Here is a 17,029-nt window from a genome sequence, read left to right on the forward strand (position 1 = left end):
GCGCACATATGCACCTACGTCGGCGTATCTTGTTATACGTCGGCGTAAGTGCTTTGTGAATTCGGGCCTTATGACTTTCCTGATCTGCATTCTGCATCCTTGAGTCAATTTCTCATACAATATTGAATTTAAGATATCATAGAGACAGTTAGCATTTACGGAAGGAAGTCAGCATTGGCAGCCACCATAACGGCAGATCTACAGTGAAACCTCGGATTGAGATTAACGGGGTTAACAAGCATTTCGCAATGCAAGCATTTTTTTCTAAAAACCTGAGTCGGTTTACAAGCAGGATTCAAGCCACAGCAGTGTGCAGTACCGCGTTTGGCCAGAGGTGTGGGGCGCCAGAGCAGAGCTGATCTGAGCCGTTCGGAAATACTTGGAAAAACTCAGTCCCAGAGCCTTTCCGAGATTTCCTGAGTTCAACCGAGCTGTTCCAGAGCCTTTCCGAGGCTCTTCCGCGCCCCCCCCACCTCTGGCCACATGCGGTATTGCATGCCATAGAAGTCAAAGCGGAAAAAAATATTTTTGTTTCCATTGACTTTTATGGGGAAACTCGCTTTGATATGCGAGTGATTTGGATTACGAGCATTTCCTGGAACGGATTATGCTCATAATCCAAGGTTCCACCGTACTTTAAAGTGACTTTGTCATACTTCCTCCCACTGGACCCTACATCTCTGCTGTGTCCTGTAGGAATGTGGGAGACATAGTCATCCCAATCCTCAAGAAAATGTATAAAAGATATACATTTTACAATAAACGATGCTACCGGGTCACAGATTTTGCAGCACATTCTGGGTTTTCTATAAATGGAGCACAGCAGTAGAATTTCCCCTTTTAAATTGTCTCTCTAATTGGATCTCCATTGGTTCCATTTGAATAGACTGGACAGGTGAAGGGAGTGAGTCGCTCCTTGAGTTGTATGTTTAATTTGAGCTTCAGCTATTCAGCTCTGTAATACAACTTGTAAAAAGTGTTCTACTTTACTGGAAAGGCAATATTTCACATTTTCTAGACTAAATAAATGAAAAAAACAACCTTTTAATTGGAATCCTGAGCATGAAAAAAATAATATTTATATTTTCTTTATACACTATATATTCACAAATGCTATACATTCCTTAATGAGCAGACTTTTTTTGTGTATAAGTGATATTAAAGGCTTTTTTCCTTAAAGGGGAGTTCCAGTAATTTTTTATGTTTATTAAAAGTCAGCAGCTACAAAAAGTGTAGCTGCTGGCTTTTAATAAACATACACTCACCTGCTCCATGTTCCAGCGACGCGCCGGCCGGGGCTCCGCTCCTTTCCCCCCTCTCCGGCCGGCGTCTTCATTCTAAGTGTGGGCACCTGGCCGTGACAGCTTTCGGCTTCACGGCCGGGCACCCACTGCGCATGCACGAGCGGCGCTGCACCATCCGATTGGACAGGCGTTTGCCTTAGCAGCCCCTCGGCAGAAGGAGGAAGTGGGACAGGAAGTCCCACTCCTCCTGAAGCCCCCACTCCCTCCCAAAAAAAATGACATGCCAAATGTGGCATGTAAGGCCCCGTACAGACGACCGAACATGTCTGCTGAAACTGGTCCGCGGACCAGTTTCAGCAGACATGTTCGGTCGTGTGTAGGCCCGAGCGTGCAGGATTCCAGCAAACATTTGCCCGCCGGGCCTTTTCCCAGCGGGCAAATATTTCCGGACTTGTTTTAAAACAGCCCGCTGGAATCCTGTCCCCTCGGATATGTTCGGTCGTCTGTACAGACCTACTGTACATGTCCGAGCTCCCGCCATCCCTCGCATGCGTCGAATGACTTCGACGCATGTGTGGAAGCATTTAACTGGCAGGGCCGCCCACGTCGCCGCATCATCGTCGCGGCGACGGCGCGGACACGCCCCGCATATTGTTTACGCGCGGATTTCTGTATGATGGTGAGTACAGCCACCATACAGAAATCCCCGGGCATACATGTACGGTGAAAACGGTCCGGCGGACCGGTTTCATCGTACATGTATGCTCGTCTGTACGCGGCCTAAGGGGGCGAGGAGTGGATTAAGCGGAAGTTCCACTTTTGGGTGGAACTCCGCTTTAAACTAAAAAAGAGGTCATACTTGCCTGTTTTGTACAAAAATATTGCACAGTGCGGTTCCTTACCTCCTCTTTGGCAGTCTCCCCCACACTGGAGCGTGCTCCCGAATCGGCTGTGTGCATCCATAGACATACACAGCGCCGGTAAGCCATGCTGCCATTCCCTCTTCAGGTTTTTTACTGACAGCAAAAGGAATTGAACTTTTTTTTTCAGCACGTCGTTGCGTTTTACGTCACCGCGTTCTGACACGATCGTTTTTTTAACCGATGGTGTGTAGGCGCGACGGACCATCAGTCAGCTTCATCGGTTAACCGATGAAAGCGGTCCATCGGTCCGTTCTCATCAGATTGAACTGATCGTGTGTACGAGGCTTAACTTGTGATTGGTTACTGTGAGCATCTCATGACGTGAAAAAATCCGCGCATGCTCAGAAGCAAGTTATGAGACGGGAGCGCTCGTTCTGGTAAAACTACCGTTCGTAATGGAGTAAGCACATTCATCTCGCTGTAACAGACAGAAAAGCGCGAATCATCTTTTACTAACACAAAACCAGCTAAAGCAGCCCCAAGGGTGGCGTCATCCGAACGGAACTTCCCCTTTATAGTGCTGTCGTACGCGTTGTACATCACCGCTCTTTGTTAGAGCAATTTTTTTCACGGTCGTGTGTAGGCAAGGCCGTTTTAATGATCAAGTTGAAAAAAACATTGGCCCAGATTCAGGTACATTTGCGCTTTATTTGCGGAGGCACAGGGCAACGATTTTGCCCTGCGCCCCCGCAAATATTTTGCGCTGCCCTCGATTCACCGAGCAGTAGCTCCGTAAATTGCGAGGGCGCGCCGGCAAAATTGCCCGGTGTAAGCGCGCGCAATGTAAATGATCTAAATTAGGCGCGCCGAGCGTAGAGCGCATGCTCCGTCGGGAAACTTTCCCGACGTGCATTGCGGCAAATGACGTCGCAAGGACGTAATTTGCTTCAAAGTGAACGTGAATGGCGTCCAGCGCCATTCACGATTCACTTACGCAAACGACGTAGATTTTAAATATCGCGACGCGGGAACGTGGGTATCCTATAGCATTGGCTGCGCCTGCTATTAGGATGTGTAACCTTACGCGAAACCCGACGTACGCAAACTACGTAATTTGCGTACGCAGGGCTCGCGCAACGTTGTGAATCGGTGTTAGTATGCAATTTGCATACTATACACAGATGACAATGGGAGCGCCCCCTAGCGGCCAACTCAAGAATGCAGCCTAAAATCTGCGTGGCATAAGAGCCTTATGCCACGCAGATTTTAGGCTGCAGTCGGCGTAGCGATGTTCCTGAATCGGGAGCATTCGCTACGCCGGAGCAAGTAAGCAATTGCGCTGTGTAACCTATGGTTACACAGGCGCAATTGCTTCTTGAATCTGGCCCATTGTTTTTTCTAGAGCCTGAAAAACCTAATTTTTTTAGAACCCGAAAAATGATCGTGTGTACGCGGCATTAGACATTCAAACATGTTGCATGCACACAGCCCATTTTTTTGTATGCTACATATTTTTTAAAAAGTCCTACGTTGCCCTTGAAAAAAAATCCTAAATTTCTGGTTCTTTACTTACAAATATATTTTATACTTTCTTTCCATATTTCTAGTTTAATCCGAACTATCCGGACCACACTACAAAATCTACAGAAAGCCATCAAGGGTCTGGTGGTGATGGATTCAGAACTGGAGGCTCTGTCTAGCAGTTTAATTGTAGGGAAAGTTCCTGAAACGTGGGCCAGACGTTCTTACCCGAGCCTAAAACCTCTGGGAAGTTACATCAATGATTTCCTGGCCCGGCTGAAGTTCTTACAGGTAAGAAACACATAGCTAATTTTATTTAGGCTGCATTCACACCTGAGCTTTTTCACCATGTAAAACTCTCATCTCAAAAGTTCCAAAACACCCAACAAGCAAAATCCCATTCATTTCAATGGCGCCTGTTCACATATGAGCGTTTTGTCGCCTGAAGCAAAATGCCTGACGTTTAAAAAAGTGCATGAGCTTATTTCTTTGCAGATTACAAGCGTTTTTCGGCCGCATAGACTTTAATAGAAACACCTGACTCGAGCAGAAAAACGCTCAAAAACACCCGTAAAACGCCTGAAAAATGCTTAATCACTTAACCCCCGGACCATATTGCTGGTCAAACACCAGAGCACTTTTTGCGATTCGGCACTGCGTCGCTTTAACTGACAATTGCGCGGTCGTGCGACGTGGCTCCCAAACAAAATTGGCGTTGTTTTTTTCCCACAAATAGAGCTTTCTTTTGGTGGTATTTGATCACCTCTGCGGTTTTTCGTTTTTGCGCTATAAACAAAAATAGAGCGACAATTTTGAAAAAAATTACTATTTTTTACTTTTTGCTATAATAAATATCCCCCAAAAATATATAAAAAAAAATGTTTTCCTCAGTTTAGGCCGATACGGATTCTTCTACATATTTTTCGTAAAAAAAAAAAAATCGCAATAAACGTTTATTGATTGGTTTGCGCAAAAGTTATAGCGTTTACAAAATGGGGGGTAGTTTTATGTCATTTTTATTAATATTTTTTTTTAGTAATGGCGGCGATCAGCGATTTTTTTTTCGGTACTGCGTCATAATGGCGAACACTGGGATGGGACCATTGGCATTTTTATAGCGATCAGTGCTATAAAAATGCATTGGATTACTATAAAAATGCCACTGGCAGTGAAGGGGTTAACACTAGGGGGCGGGGAAGGGGTTAAGTATGTTCCCTGGGTGTGTTCTAACTGTAGGGGGGGTGGACTGACATGGGGAAATGACTGGTCGCTGTTCAGACATTGTATGAACAGACGGTCAGGCATTTCTCCCCCTGACAGGACCGGGAGCTGTGTGTTGTAACGAGCAATCACGGGTGCCCGGCACGCGCGTCGGGATCAGGGACGAGCGGGGGGCGCGTGCCCCTAGTGGCCGCTTCGCGAAGTGATGTATAGCTGCGTGCTCTCGCGCAGGGGAGCCGACCTGCCGCAGTATAACTGCGGCGGCTGGTCGGCAAGTAGTTAAATAGCATCTCTCCACCCCCAATTTCTTCTCCCTATCTTCCCTCCTAGTGCTTAAATTGGCCAAACAAAAATGCCTGAAGCTGTAAAAACCGCTTGTAATGCATTTCAAAAACGCTTTGAAAAAGCTTGTAAAAAAGCTTCAAAAGTATTTCCAGCTCTTCAAATTTTTCAAATTTTGTTATGTTACAGCCTTATTCTAAAATGGATTAAATTCATTATTTTCCTCAAAATTCTACAAACACCCCATAATGACAATGTGAAAGAAGTTTGTTTGAAATCTTTGCACATTTATAAAAAAAAATTATAAAATTAAAGTCACATGTACATAAGTATCCACAGCATTTGCTCAATACTTTGTTGAAGCACCTTTGGCACCAATTACAGCCTCGAGTCTCTTTGAGTATGATGCTACAAGCTTGGCACACCTATTGTTAGACAGTTTTTTCCATTCTTCTTTGCAGGGAGGAAACCCAATCCGGACACAGGAAGAACATGCAAACTTCTGGCATGGAGTGTCATGGTTGGGATTCGTACAGGCAACTTTAAAGAGGAAGTAAACCCTCTTTAAAAATAATAATAATAAAAAAAAAACCTGCAAGACAAAGGCATAATGAGCTAGTATGCCTAGCATACCAGCTCATTATGAATTACTTACCTGAGATAGAAGCCCCCGCAGCGGTCCTCGGATACCTCCCCCGCCGCCGCCATGATACCCGGAGTGACTTCCAGATATCGCTGCTCAGACGCTGTGACTGGCCGGAGCAGCGATGACGCATGCGCAAGTGCCGCCACTAACGGCATGATCGCGCATGCGCCGTAGACATCAGTGCCTGTCTTTTCTGCAAATATTCTCTAAGCCCTTTTAGGTTTGGGAGATATTTGTTGCACCTACAGGTAAGCCTTAAGCCTCGTACACACGATCAGTCCATCCGATGAGAACGGTCTGATGGACCGTTTTCATCGGTTAACCGATAAAGCTGACTGATGAACCGTCACGCCTACACACCATCGGTTAAAAAAACGATTGTGTCAGAACGCGGTGACGTAAAACTCAACGACGTGCTGAAAAAAGTTCAATGCTTCCAAGCATGCGTCGACTTGATTCTGAGCATGCCTGGATTTTTAACCGATGGTTGTGCCTACTAACGATCGTTTTTTTCCCATCAGTTAGGAATCCATCGGTTGGCTTTTTTTTAACCTATGGTTAAATAACCTATGGGGCCTACACACGATCGGTTTGGACCGATGAAAACGGTCCATCAGACCGTTGTCCTCTGGTTAACCTATCGTGTGTTAGAGCTGCACGATTAATCGCGGAGAGAATCGCGATCTCGATTCTCTCCGCCTGCGATCTCCCCGCAGGATGACCCGTGATTCTTATGTGTCACCGCCATTCCACGTAACCAGCGTGGAACGCAAATGCCGCCGATATCGGAACAGACGTCAGTAGCCTGTGCTTCTCTCACAGTTCAATACAACTCTAGTGTGTATCCATGCGCCACCCAGTGGTTGCCGGCGGTATTGCTTCTGATGTATTTATCGTTCTCACAGTTCTGTACAACTGTGTGTAACCATGCGCCACCCAGTGGTTGCCGGCGGTACTGCTTCTGATGTATAAAAAACAGACCAGTGATATGTCTATATTGTTAAAGACCATATAACTTCTATGAAAAAAGCAGAATCAAAGTTTGATTCTGCTTTTTTCAAAGGAGTTATTTGGTTTTTAACATTATAGACATATCACTGGTCTGTTTTTTACATATTCGTATTTTCAAATAAATCACAGGTTTATTTATTTTGGGGGGGGGGGGGGGGGGGGGTTTCTGGCAATCAATTTTTGAGAATCGTGATCTTTAGTCTAAGCAAAAGAATTGCGATTCTCATTTTGTCCAGAATCGTGAAGCCCTATCGTGTGTACGAGGCCTTAATCTAGGCTTACCTGTAGGTTAAAGGGGTTTACAGCCACTTTAATGCGGCTAGGCAGAAGTGATAATCACTTAGCCACTGTGCTGCCATTTTATTACAAATCATTATACATTCTTATACATATAGTTACATATTTAGTCAGGTTGAAAAAAGACACAAGTCCAACCAGTTCAACCATAAAAAATTAAATATATGATTATACATTTTTCATTATACATCAGGGCATAAAGTATTATAACATATTGAATGTAATAATTTATTTGTTGTTGTAATGATTGTGTCATTGTGATATCTGCTTTTACATTTACATGATCTGCAATTCCAATCTGAAGTATTCATGTGATATGTGATTTGTTCTAGAACTGGTGTGACTCCGGTAAGCCGCATGTATTTTGGCTCTCAGGGTTCTTCTTCACACAAGCGTTTTTAACCGGAGGCATGCAGAACTATGCCAGAAAATACCAAATTCCCATTGATCTTCTGGGGTATGAATTTCAGGTGGGTTCACAGTTGTGTGCTGTAATGTTAGATAATTGCTATTGTATCCACTTCATCTTTTGAGCCTTTTAATTGTGCAAAATAAGCATATCAATTAGTTTATAATAAATATATTTATTACTATTTAATAAATAATGAATAATACAAAAATAAAATGATCACAAGCATTTTAATGGCATTGCCAATTCACACACTGCACATTCACATCAGTCCTTGGCCTCAAGGAGATTACATTCTAATGCCGCGTACACCGACCGTTTTTTAGGATGTAAAAAATGAAATTTTTAATGGTCTAGAAAAAACAAAGGGGTAGATTCAGGTACAGCTGCGCGCTCCATACGCAGGCGCAGTGTACCCTTTTTCCCCTGCGCCTACGCAAATTATTTGCGCTACGCTTCATTCATGAAGCAGTAGCCACGTAATTTGCGTGGGCGCTCTTCAAAAATGCCCTGCGTAAGGGCGCCTAATGTAAATGATCCCGTAGGGGGGCGGGAATCATTTAAATTAGGCGTGTTCCCGCGCCGAGCGTAGAGCGCATGCTCCGTCGGGAAACTTTCCCGACGTGCATTGCGGTAAATGACGTCGCAAGGACGTCATTTGCTTCAAAGTGAACGTGAATGGCGTGCAGCGCCATTCACGATTCACTTACGCAAACTACGTAAATTTCAAATTTCGCGACGCGGGAACGACGGGTATACGTAGCATTGGCTGCCCCTGCTAATAGCAGGGGCAGCCTTACGCTAAAACCGCCGTACGCAAACGACGTAAACTGCGTACGCAGGGCTCACGTAACGTTGTGAATCGGCGTTAGTATGCAATTTGCATACTATACGCTAACCACAACGGGAACGCCACCTAGCGGCCAGCGTAAGAATGCAGCCTAAGATATGCGGGCATAAGAGCCTTATGCCACGCATATCTTAGGCTGCAGTCGGCGTAACGAGCTCTCTGAATCAGGAGAACTCGTTACGCCGGCGCAAGTAAGCAATTGCGCTGCGTAAATATGGTTACGCAGACGCCATTGCTCTCTGAATCCGGGCCAAAGTTTTTTTCAACCCGATCATTAAAACGGCCTTGCCTACACACGATCGTGGAAAAAAATGCTTTAGCAAAGCGCTGTGACGTACAACACGTACGACGGCACTATAAAGGGGAAGTTCCATTCGAATGGCGCCACCCTTTGGGCTGCTTTTGCTGATTTCGTGTTAGTAAAAGACGATTCGCGCTTTTCAGTCTGTTACAGCGTGATGAATGTGCTTACTCCATTACGAACGGTAGTTTTACCAGAACGAGCGCTCCCGTCTCATAACTTGCTTCTGAGCATGCGCGTTTTTTTCACGTCGTTAAAGCCCACACACGACTATTTTTTACGACGTTAAAAACGTCGTGAAAAATTAGAGCATGTTCGAAAATATTAATGCCCATTTTTTACATCGTGAAAAATGCTCTGGAGCCCACACACGATCGTTTTTAATGACATAAACTAACCCGATCTAGGTGGTGGGCTGTGGTGTCCTCCAGCATGGTCCTTGCAGGCGGCGGGGGTGAAGGCAGCGGGTCCTGCATCCGCTCCTCCAGCGGAATTCCTCCGCTGTGTGTCTCCTCTCTCTTCCATCTAAGCGATAGGCATCCAATAGGATCGCTTGCCGCTTTGGCCAATTGGGAAACAGGTCTCACGACCTGCCTCCTGATTTTCGGGAAGGAACATTAGTGTGAAAATAGCGAAAATTAGCTTGGAGTGCAATGCTCTGAACTCCGAGCCCGCCCATTTTTGAAGCCTATTAGAGCCTCTGGCTCAAATCAGGTTCTTCAAAAATTCACCCACCCCACATTGGAATTTATAGTCCGGTGGCCTGATATGTAGATCAGGGGGCCAGATGCATGGATAGGGGAGGCAGCACCCGTGCGCCCTCTATGGACAGACCGCCAATGATCAGATTTCTTCCTGAGTTGGTCTTGGCAATGAGATATTTAAATCCCGCTGTTAACTTAGAAATAATAGTTTGAAAAACATCTCTGGCCGCATGGATGGGCTGCTATCCACTAAATGTTAGCGTGTAAGATCATTGATGGAATTAGTGGATTTTGTAATGTAGTCATCTAGCTAAGCCATTAGCCTTAGGAAATGGTGACATTGTGATATTATTATCAGCATATTATTTTCTCTTCCGTTTAATGAAGGACACAGAAGATCTTCATGACGGATGAGTTTGATGTTGCCACCATCTGTTGTGAAGGTCTGCTGTGGCCTTTAATGAACTCAGAGAAAAGTATTTTACAAAAAATCCCATAATACTTACCAAATGTATTCAAATCCTCAGGTTCTACCTATGGATACTTCTGACACCTCTCCAGAAGATGGTGTTTATATTAACGGATTATTTTTGGATGGAGCTCGGTGGGACAAGAAGAGGTCAGTGATTCAATGTTCTTGCGACATGTTTTTTCCTTATTCAATTATTTCCAAATATAGTGTTGCGCTATCACATAAATCATAAGTCATAAAGACTGCAGAAATCATAATATTATCAAATTAGATTTAAGTAAAAAATTCTAACGCAAACTCAGGTAGTCCACCGTGAATACAAACTCTTTACACCAAATGTGCACCAGCCACCTTATCCACTTAAGCCCCGGACCATTTTGCAGATAAATGCCCAGGCCAGGTTTTGCGATTCGGCACTGCGTCGCTTTAACAGACAATTGCGCGGTCGTGCGACGTGGCTCCCAAACAAAATTGGTGTCCTTTTTTCCCCACAAATAGAGCTTTCTTTTGGTGGTATTTGATCACCTCTGCAGGGTTTTTTTGCGCTATAAACAAAAATAGAGCGTCAATTTTGAAAAAAAAACAATATTTTTTACTTTTTGCTATAATAAATATCCCCCAAAAACATATATAAAAAATTTTTTTTCCTCAGTTTAGGCCGATACGTATTCTTCTACCTATTTTTGGTAAAAAAAATCGCAATACGCGTTTATCGATTGGTTTGCGCAAAATTTATAGCGTTTACAAAATAGGGGATAGTTTTATTGCATTTTTATTCATTATCTTTTTTTTACTACTATTGGCGGCGATCATCGATTTTTTTCGTGACTGCGACATTATGGCGGACACTTCGGACAATTTTGACACATTTTTGGGACCATTGTCATTTTCACAGCAAAAAATGCATTTAAATTGCATTGTTTATTGTGAAAATGACAGTTGCAGTTTGGGAGTTAACCACAGGGGGCGCTGTAGGGGTTAGTGTTCACTTAGTGTGTGTTTACAACTGTAGGGGGGTGTGGCTGTAGGACTGACGTCATCGATCGAGTCTCCCTTATAAAAGGGATCACTTGATCGATCCGCCGCCACAGTGAAGCACGGGGAAGCCGTGTTTACATACGGCTCTCCCCGTGCTTCAGCTCTGGGGAGCGATCACGACGGAGCGGCTATAAACGAATAGCCGCGCCGTCGTCCCGGATCGCTCCCCGAGGGAACCCGCCCTCCGCACGCAGCGGAGGGGGTCCCGATCGGACCCCCCACCCGCTAGAAGGCAAGGACGTATATATACGTCCTTCTGCCTGTCCGTGCCATTCTGCGGACGTAAATAGTTGTGCGGCGGGCATTAAGGGGTTATACAAATAAATCAGCTTACCAAACATTGACACCCCCAATCTCAACAGATCTAACAACGCTTTCAAATGATATATTCCGCCTGGATGGATGGCTCCAGCTCCCTCTCTTAGGCCTCGTACACACGACCGAGAATCTCGTCGTAAAAGAAACATCGTTTTCCTCGACGAGATTCTTGTCAAGCTTTCCTTGCATACACACTGCCAAGACAAAATCTCGTCGTTCTCAAACGCGGTGACGTACAACATGTAGGACGGCACTATAAAGGGGAAGGGCGCCACCCTTGGGGCTGCTTTTGCTAATCTCGTGTTACCGCGTGTTAGTAAAAGTTTGGTGAGAGACGATTTGCGCTTTTCAGTCTGTTACATCGTGACGAATGTGCTATCTCCATTACGAACGCTACTTTTACCGAAGGTGCGCTCCCGTCTCATACTTTATTCTGAGCATGCGCGGGTTTCTAAGCATACACAGGAACGTGGAAAAACAAAAAAACGCGCTTCCACCACAGAGTCTATAGGCAGCAGCTGACGTTGGAAAAACAAAGCAATATATAGTATAAAAAAGCCGCGCCATGGCGCGGCTTTTTTATACTATATACACAGGAACGTGTTTCTCGTCGTAAACCAGCCCGACGAGAAACACGACAAGGAAATTGAGACTCCTGACGAGAAAAAAGAGAGCGGCGGCAGCACCCAAAAGACGATTGTAAAATCGGCTGGGGTGCCGACATCGTGGAAACCCTGGATAAGTAAGTGTCCTAATCTTAAAAGTCAGCAGCTACAGTATTCGTAGCGGCTGACTTTTATTTGTTTTCGTGGGGGGAGGAACTCCTCTTCAATACATAGTCGGAAGGAAGCAAGGAAATACCATAGTGAAGTACAGTTAAAACCAATTTATTGATAAAATTGATGGGTACTCATAAGCAAAACAATATCATAGAACATATCACACAGCCACCGGCTCTCCAGACAGACATGCTGACGTCACCGCTGAGCTCTGCCCTATGTACGTTTCATCCAACGGGATTTCTTCCAGGGGCAACAGAGTAGCAGTGATTTACTAAAGTGACATCTTATAGCTATACACCTAAACTAACACCAGAGGGCACTCTCCCATTTTTTCCTTATGCCTAGGTATATGGCAGGGATATGCAATTAGCGGACCTCCAGCTGTTGCAGAACTACAAGTCCCATGAGGCATAGTAAGACTCTGACAGCCACAAGCATGACACCCAGAGGCATGATGGGACTTGTAGTTTTGTGCTAATTGCATATCTCTGGTATATGGTATATTATGTGTGCAATATGACTTTCAAATTTGTAACTAAGACAGGTCATCTAAGTTTCACATGTCACATGTACTTAACCACTTCCTTACTGGGCACTTAAACCCCTTCCTGACCAGAGGACTTTTTGCGATTCGGCACTGCGTCGCTTTAACTGACAATTGCGCGGTCGTGCGACGTGGCTCCCAAACAAAATTAACGTCCTTTTTTCCCCACAAATAGAGCTTTCTTTTGGTGGTATTTGATCACCTCTGCGGTTTTTATTTTTTGCGCTATAAACAAAAATAGAGCGACAATTTTGAAAAGAAATAAAATATTTTTACTTTGTTGCTATAATAAATAGCTCAATTTTTTTTTTTACGTTTTTTTTTTTATCCTCAGTCTAGGCCGATACGTATTCTACATATTTTTAGTAAAAAAAAAAAAAATCGCAATAAGCGACTGGTTTGCGCAAAAGTTATAGCGCCTACAAAATAAGGGACAGAATTATTATTATTTTTTTTTATTTTTTTTTACTAGAAATGGCGGCGATCTGCGATTTTTATTGGGACTGCGACGTTATGGCGGACACATCGGACACTTTTGACACATTTTTGGCGCCATTCACATTTATACTGCAATCAGTGCTATAAATATGCACTAATTACTGTATAAATTTTTTTTTTTACTAGAAATGGCGGCGATCTGCGATTTTTATTGGGACTGCGACGTTATGGCGGACACATCGGACACTTTTGACACATTTTTGGCGCCATTCACATTTATACTGCAATCAGTGCTATAAATATGCACTAATTACTGTATAAATGCTTTTTTTTTACTAGAAATGGCGGCGATCTGCGATTTTTATTGGGACTGCGCCGTTATGGCGGACACATCGGACACTTTTGACACATTTTTGGCGCCATTCACATTTATACTGCAATCAGTGCTATAAATATGCACTAATTACTGTATAAATGTGACTGGCAGGGAAGGGTTAACACTAGGGGGTGAGGAAGGGGTTAAATGTGTACCCTAATTAGTGTTCTAACTGTGGGGGAGGGGGGGTGACTGGGGGGGTGACCGATCTATGTCTCTATGTACAAGAGACACAGATCCGTCTCCTCTCTCCCCTGACAGCACCGCTGTCTGCGAGAGCCGGGAATGAGAGATGATCTCATATGTAAACATATGAGATCATCTCTCATTGGCCGCACAGATCGCCTAGGAAACGGCCGCTCCGATTGGCCGTTCACGGCGATCTGTGACTGGCTGTGTCCAAGGGACACGGCCAGTACAGAAGTTCCCCGCCGCGCGCTCGGGAGCGCGCGCGGGGAACGTGTAAAGGAGAGGCCGTAAAAACACGGCCTGTTAGAGATTGGGAGCCGCGCTGAGGCCGTACAAAGTCGTACGGCCGTCAGCAAGTGGTTAAAAGATGATGGTCTCAGTGTTTTCCAAGCTTTAGTCAATCAAACACTACCCCCGTGGACTTTACCACATATAAAAGTACTGGTTCCTTATCATGCAAATCACAGTTCAGGGTGAGTTATGTGTAAAATACATAAGTATCAAACTCTGGTCATGCTGGCAATCTTCTCCAAGCACTTGCTCCGTAATTTGCGGCGGCGTAGTCTAAATGGCCCGGCGTATCCCCGCGTAAATCAAAGGGTGCGGCTTGTATTTAAATTAAGTGCGCCCCCGTGCCGAACGAACTGCGCATGCGTCGGCCTTAAACGTAGGCCACTGCGCATGCTCCGTAGTACGCCGCAAATACATTGGTTGCGACGTGAATGTAATTAACGCACAGCCCTATTTGCGACGAGTTGCGTAAACGACGGAAAAACCCGACGCTGTCCCGACGGCCATACTTAACATGGCATACGGCGGACCGACGTAAGGTTACCCCTCATATAGCAGGGGTAACCTTACGCTTACGGAAACGACGTAAACGACAACGAGGCGGCTCGGGAATCGGCGTATCAGGCTCATTTGCATAGTCAAATGAGAAATCAACGTAAACGCCACCTAGCGGCCAGCGTAGAATTACATCTAAGATCCGACGGTGTAAGTGACTTACACCTGTCGGATCTACGCCATATCTATGCGTAAATGATTCTAGGAATCGGACGCATAGATACCCGGGCCAAAAACAGAGATACGACGGTGTATCAGTAGATACGCCGTCGTATCTCTTTTGAGAATCTGGCCCACTGTATTGTGCTAGAAGTCCCTCTTTCTCATCTCATAAAGTTGGGACATATGTCCATTTTAATCTATGCAGTAATATTGAATTTTCAAAACAAGAGGAACTGTCTGTTTTGATCACAGTAAGCAGACTGCAGCCAATCAATCCCCAGATTACTACTTTTAAGTACACAATGGGGTTTATTTACTAAAGCTGGAAAGCGCAAAATCAGGCTCACTTCTGCATAGAAACGAATGAGCTTCCAGGTTTTATTACCAGGCTTAATTGAACAAGCTGGGGTTAGAAGCTCATTGGTTTCTATGCAGAAGTGAGCCTGATTTTGCGCTTTCCAGCTTTAGTAAATAAACCACATTGTGTACTTAAAAGTGGGGTATGCCTGTACTATGCTTTTCTGTCATGCTATTTTCATCCAACTTTGTAAATGTTGTCTGATTTGGTTTTCTTTCTTTGTTTTTTGAATGAACCTCCATAGTGGCGTGATGGCAGAACAACAGCCCAAAATCTTATTTGACTTGGTGCCGATAATCTGGATAAAACCAAGTAAGTGAATTGTATGATAAATGATTATTCTGTATTTTATCTAATGTTACTACAGGTAAAACATTTTATAAAACATCTATTGCTGTGATGTTGAATAAATGACTCTCTAGTCAAACATGTTAAAGTGGAGGTTCACCCAAAAACTTAATTTTTAACATTAGATTGATGCTCATTTTGTCAAGGGGAATCGGGTGTTTTTTTTTAAATCAAAGCAGTACTTACCGTTTTAGAGAGCGATCTTCTCCGCCGCTTCCGGGTATGGGCTGCGGGACTGGGCGTTCCTATTTGATTGACAGGCTTCCGACAATCGCATACATCGCGTCACGATTTTCCGAAAGTAGCCGAACGTCGGTGCGCAGGCGCCGTATAGAGCCGCACCGACGTTCGGCTTCTTTCGGCTACTCGTGACGCGATGTATGCGACCGTCGGAAGCCTGTCAATCAGATAGGAACGCCCAGTCCCAAAGACCATACCCGGAAGCGGCGGAGAAGATCTATCTCTAAAACGGTAAGTACTGCTTAGATTTTTAAAAAAAACACCCGTTTCCCCTTCACAAAATGAGCATCAATCTAATGTTAAAAATTGTTTTTCGGGTGAACTCCCGCTTTAATTGTACATATAAATTCACCTAGTGACAGATACTACCTGCTGAGTGACTTAATTTTCATTTAGGGTTAAAATTATGTGAGCAGACTGCAGTTCCTCTTTAATGTATTCTCTGCATTGAGGTAAAAAGTCCTGTAAACAGTATCCCTTCCAGGCCCCCAAATCATTTTCCTTCCCAATCTCGATCCAGTGCTGTGCCTGAGAGCATCAGCTCCCTCAACTCTCTCTCCACACAGGACAAAGAGGTAGCAGTGGGAACTATGTAGCTCTATGTCTATGAACTCAGACAATTCAGCTCAGGATCGAGTTGGAAAGCTTCCTATTCGGGCAATGCCTGAAGAGGAGGAGTCAGGAGAGCCGGCAGGAGACCCCAGAGGAGGAGGTTTGGGCTGCTCTGTGCAAAATCATTGCACAGAGCAGGTAAGTATGACATATTAAATTAGGAAGAACTGTAGAAACTGAAAGAAATATGGCTTATTCTAACGGTACCTTGAAATCTAATACCAAATGTATGCCCATATTTTCAGATGATATGCTATAAAATGTATTATATTTTGTGTCTCTAGATAAAAGATCTGATATAAAGAGGACCAAGTCATACGTGTGTCCTCTTTACAAGACCAGTGAACGGAAGGGCACCCTGTCCACCACAGGCCATTCCACCAACTTTGTCATTGCCATGCTGCTGCCAACAGATAAACCAGTCCAGCACTGGATAAAGAGAGGGGTCGCCCTCCTCTGCCAGCTTGATGACTAAGAACATGCTCACCAACGAATTACATTGGAGAAGAGATCTTAGCACATATCTTTCTACCAGATCTCATCTATCATTTTTTTACTGCCACTTTTAGAAAACAAGTGCAGTAATAACTTGAATTGGCTTGTAACGTCATTTTTATAGCATACCCAAATAGTAGTACACCCAAATTTAAATTCTTGAAAAATTATACTGTCATTATATAATAACTTTGTTGTGTAATGTAATATCTAGTTTCAAAATCTGTGTAATTATTTTCTGTATAACTGAATTCAGAATTTCTAATGCACATGTACAGGTAGTTACCACTAAGAAATCTTGTCCATGCCAGACAATCACAATTATTTAACAAGGTTTCTTATATAGCAGTTAGGATGGACAAAGTACACTAACCCATTGCTACCTACCCGTGTTTCCCCGAAAATAAGACCGGGTCTTATATTAATTCTGGCTAAAAAAAACACACTAGGGCTTATTTTCAG

The 17,029-nt window shown here is 44.2% G+C and overlaps 1 protein-coding gene across 1 annotated transcript in view; it reads left to right on the forward strand.

Annotated features, from left to right (window-relative positions):
• Positions 1-17,029, forward strand: part of DNAH12 (dynein axonemal heavy chain 12) — a 156,725-nt gene extending 139,696 nt beyond the window's left edge. Inside the window, exons 66-70 of the mRNA XM_040359238.1 lie at positions 3,715-3,919; positions 7,418-7,555; positions 9,877-9,968; positions 15,117-15,184; positions 16,357-17,029. Coding sequence (XP_040215172.1) covers positions 3,715-3,919; positions 7,418-7,555; positions 9,877-9,968; positions 15,117-15,184; positions 16,357-16,547 — 694 coding nt within the window. The 3' untranslated portion in view covers positions 16,548-17,029. The remainder of the gene's footprint in view (positions 1-3,714; positions 3,920-7,417; positions 7,556-9,876; positions 9,969-15,116; positions 15,185-16,356) is intronic.

Source organism: Rana temporaria, chromosome 7 (assembly GCF_905171775.1).
Source record: "Rana temporaria chromosome 7, aRanTem1.1, whole genome shotgun sequence".
NCBI lineage: Eukaryota > Metazoa > Chordata > Amphibia > Anura > Ranidae > Rana > Rana temporaria.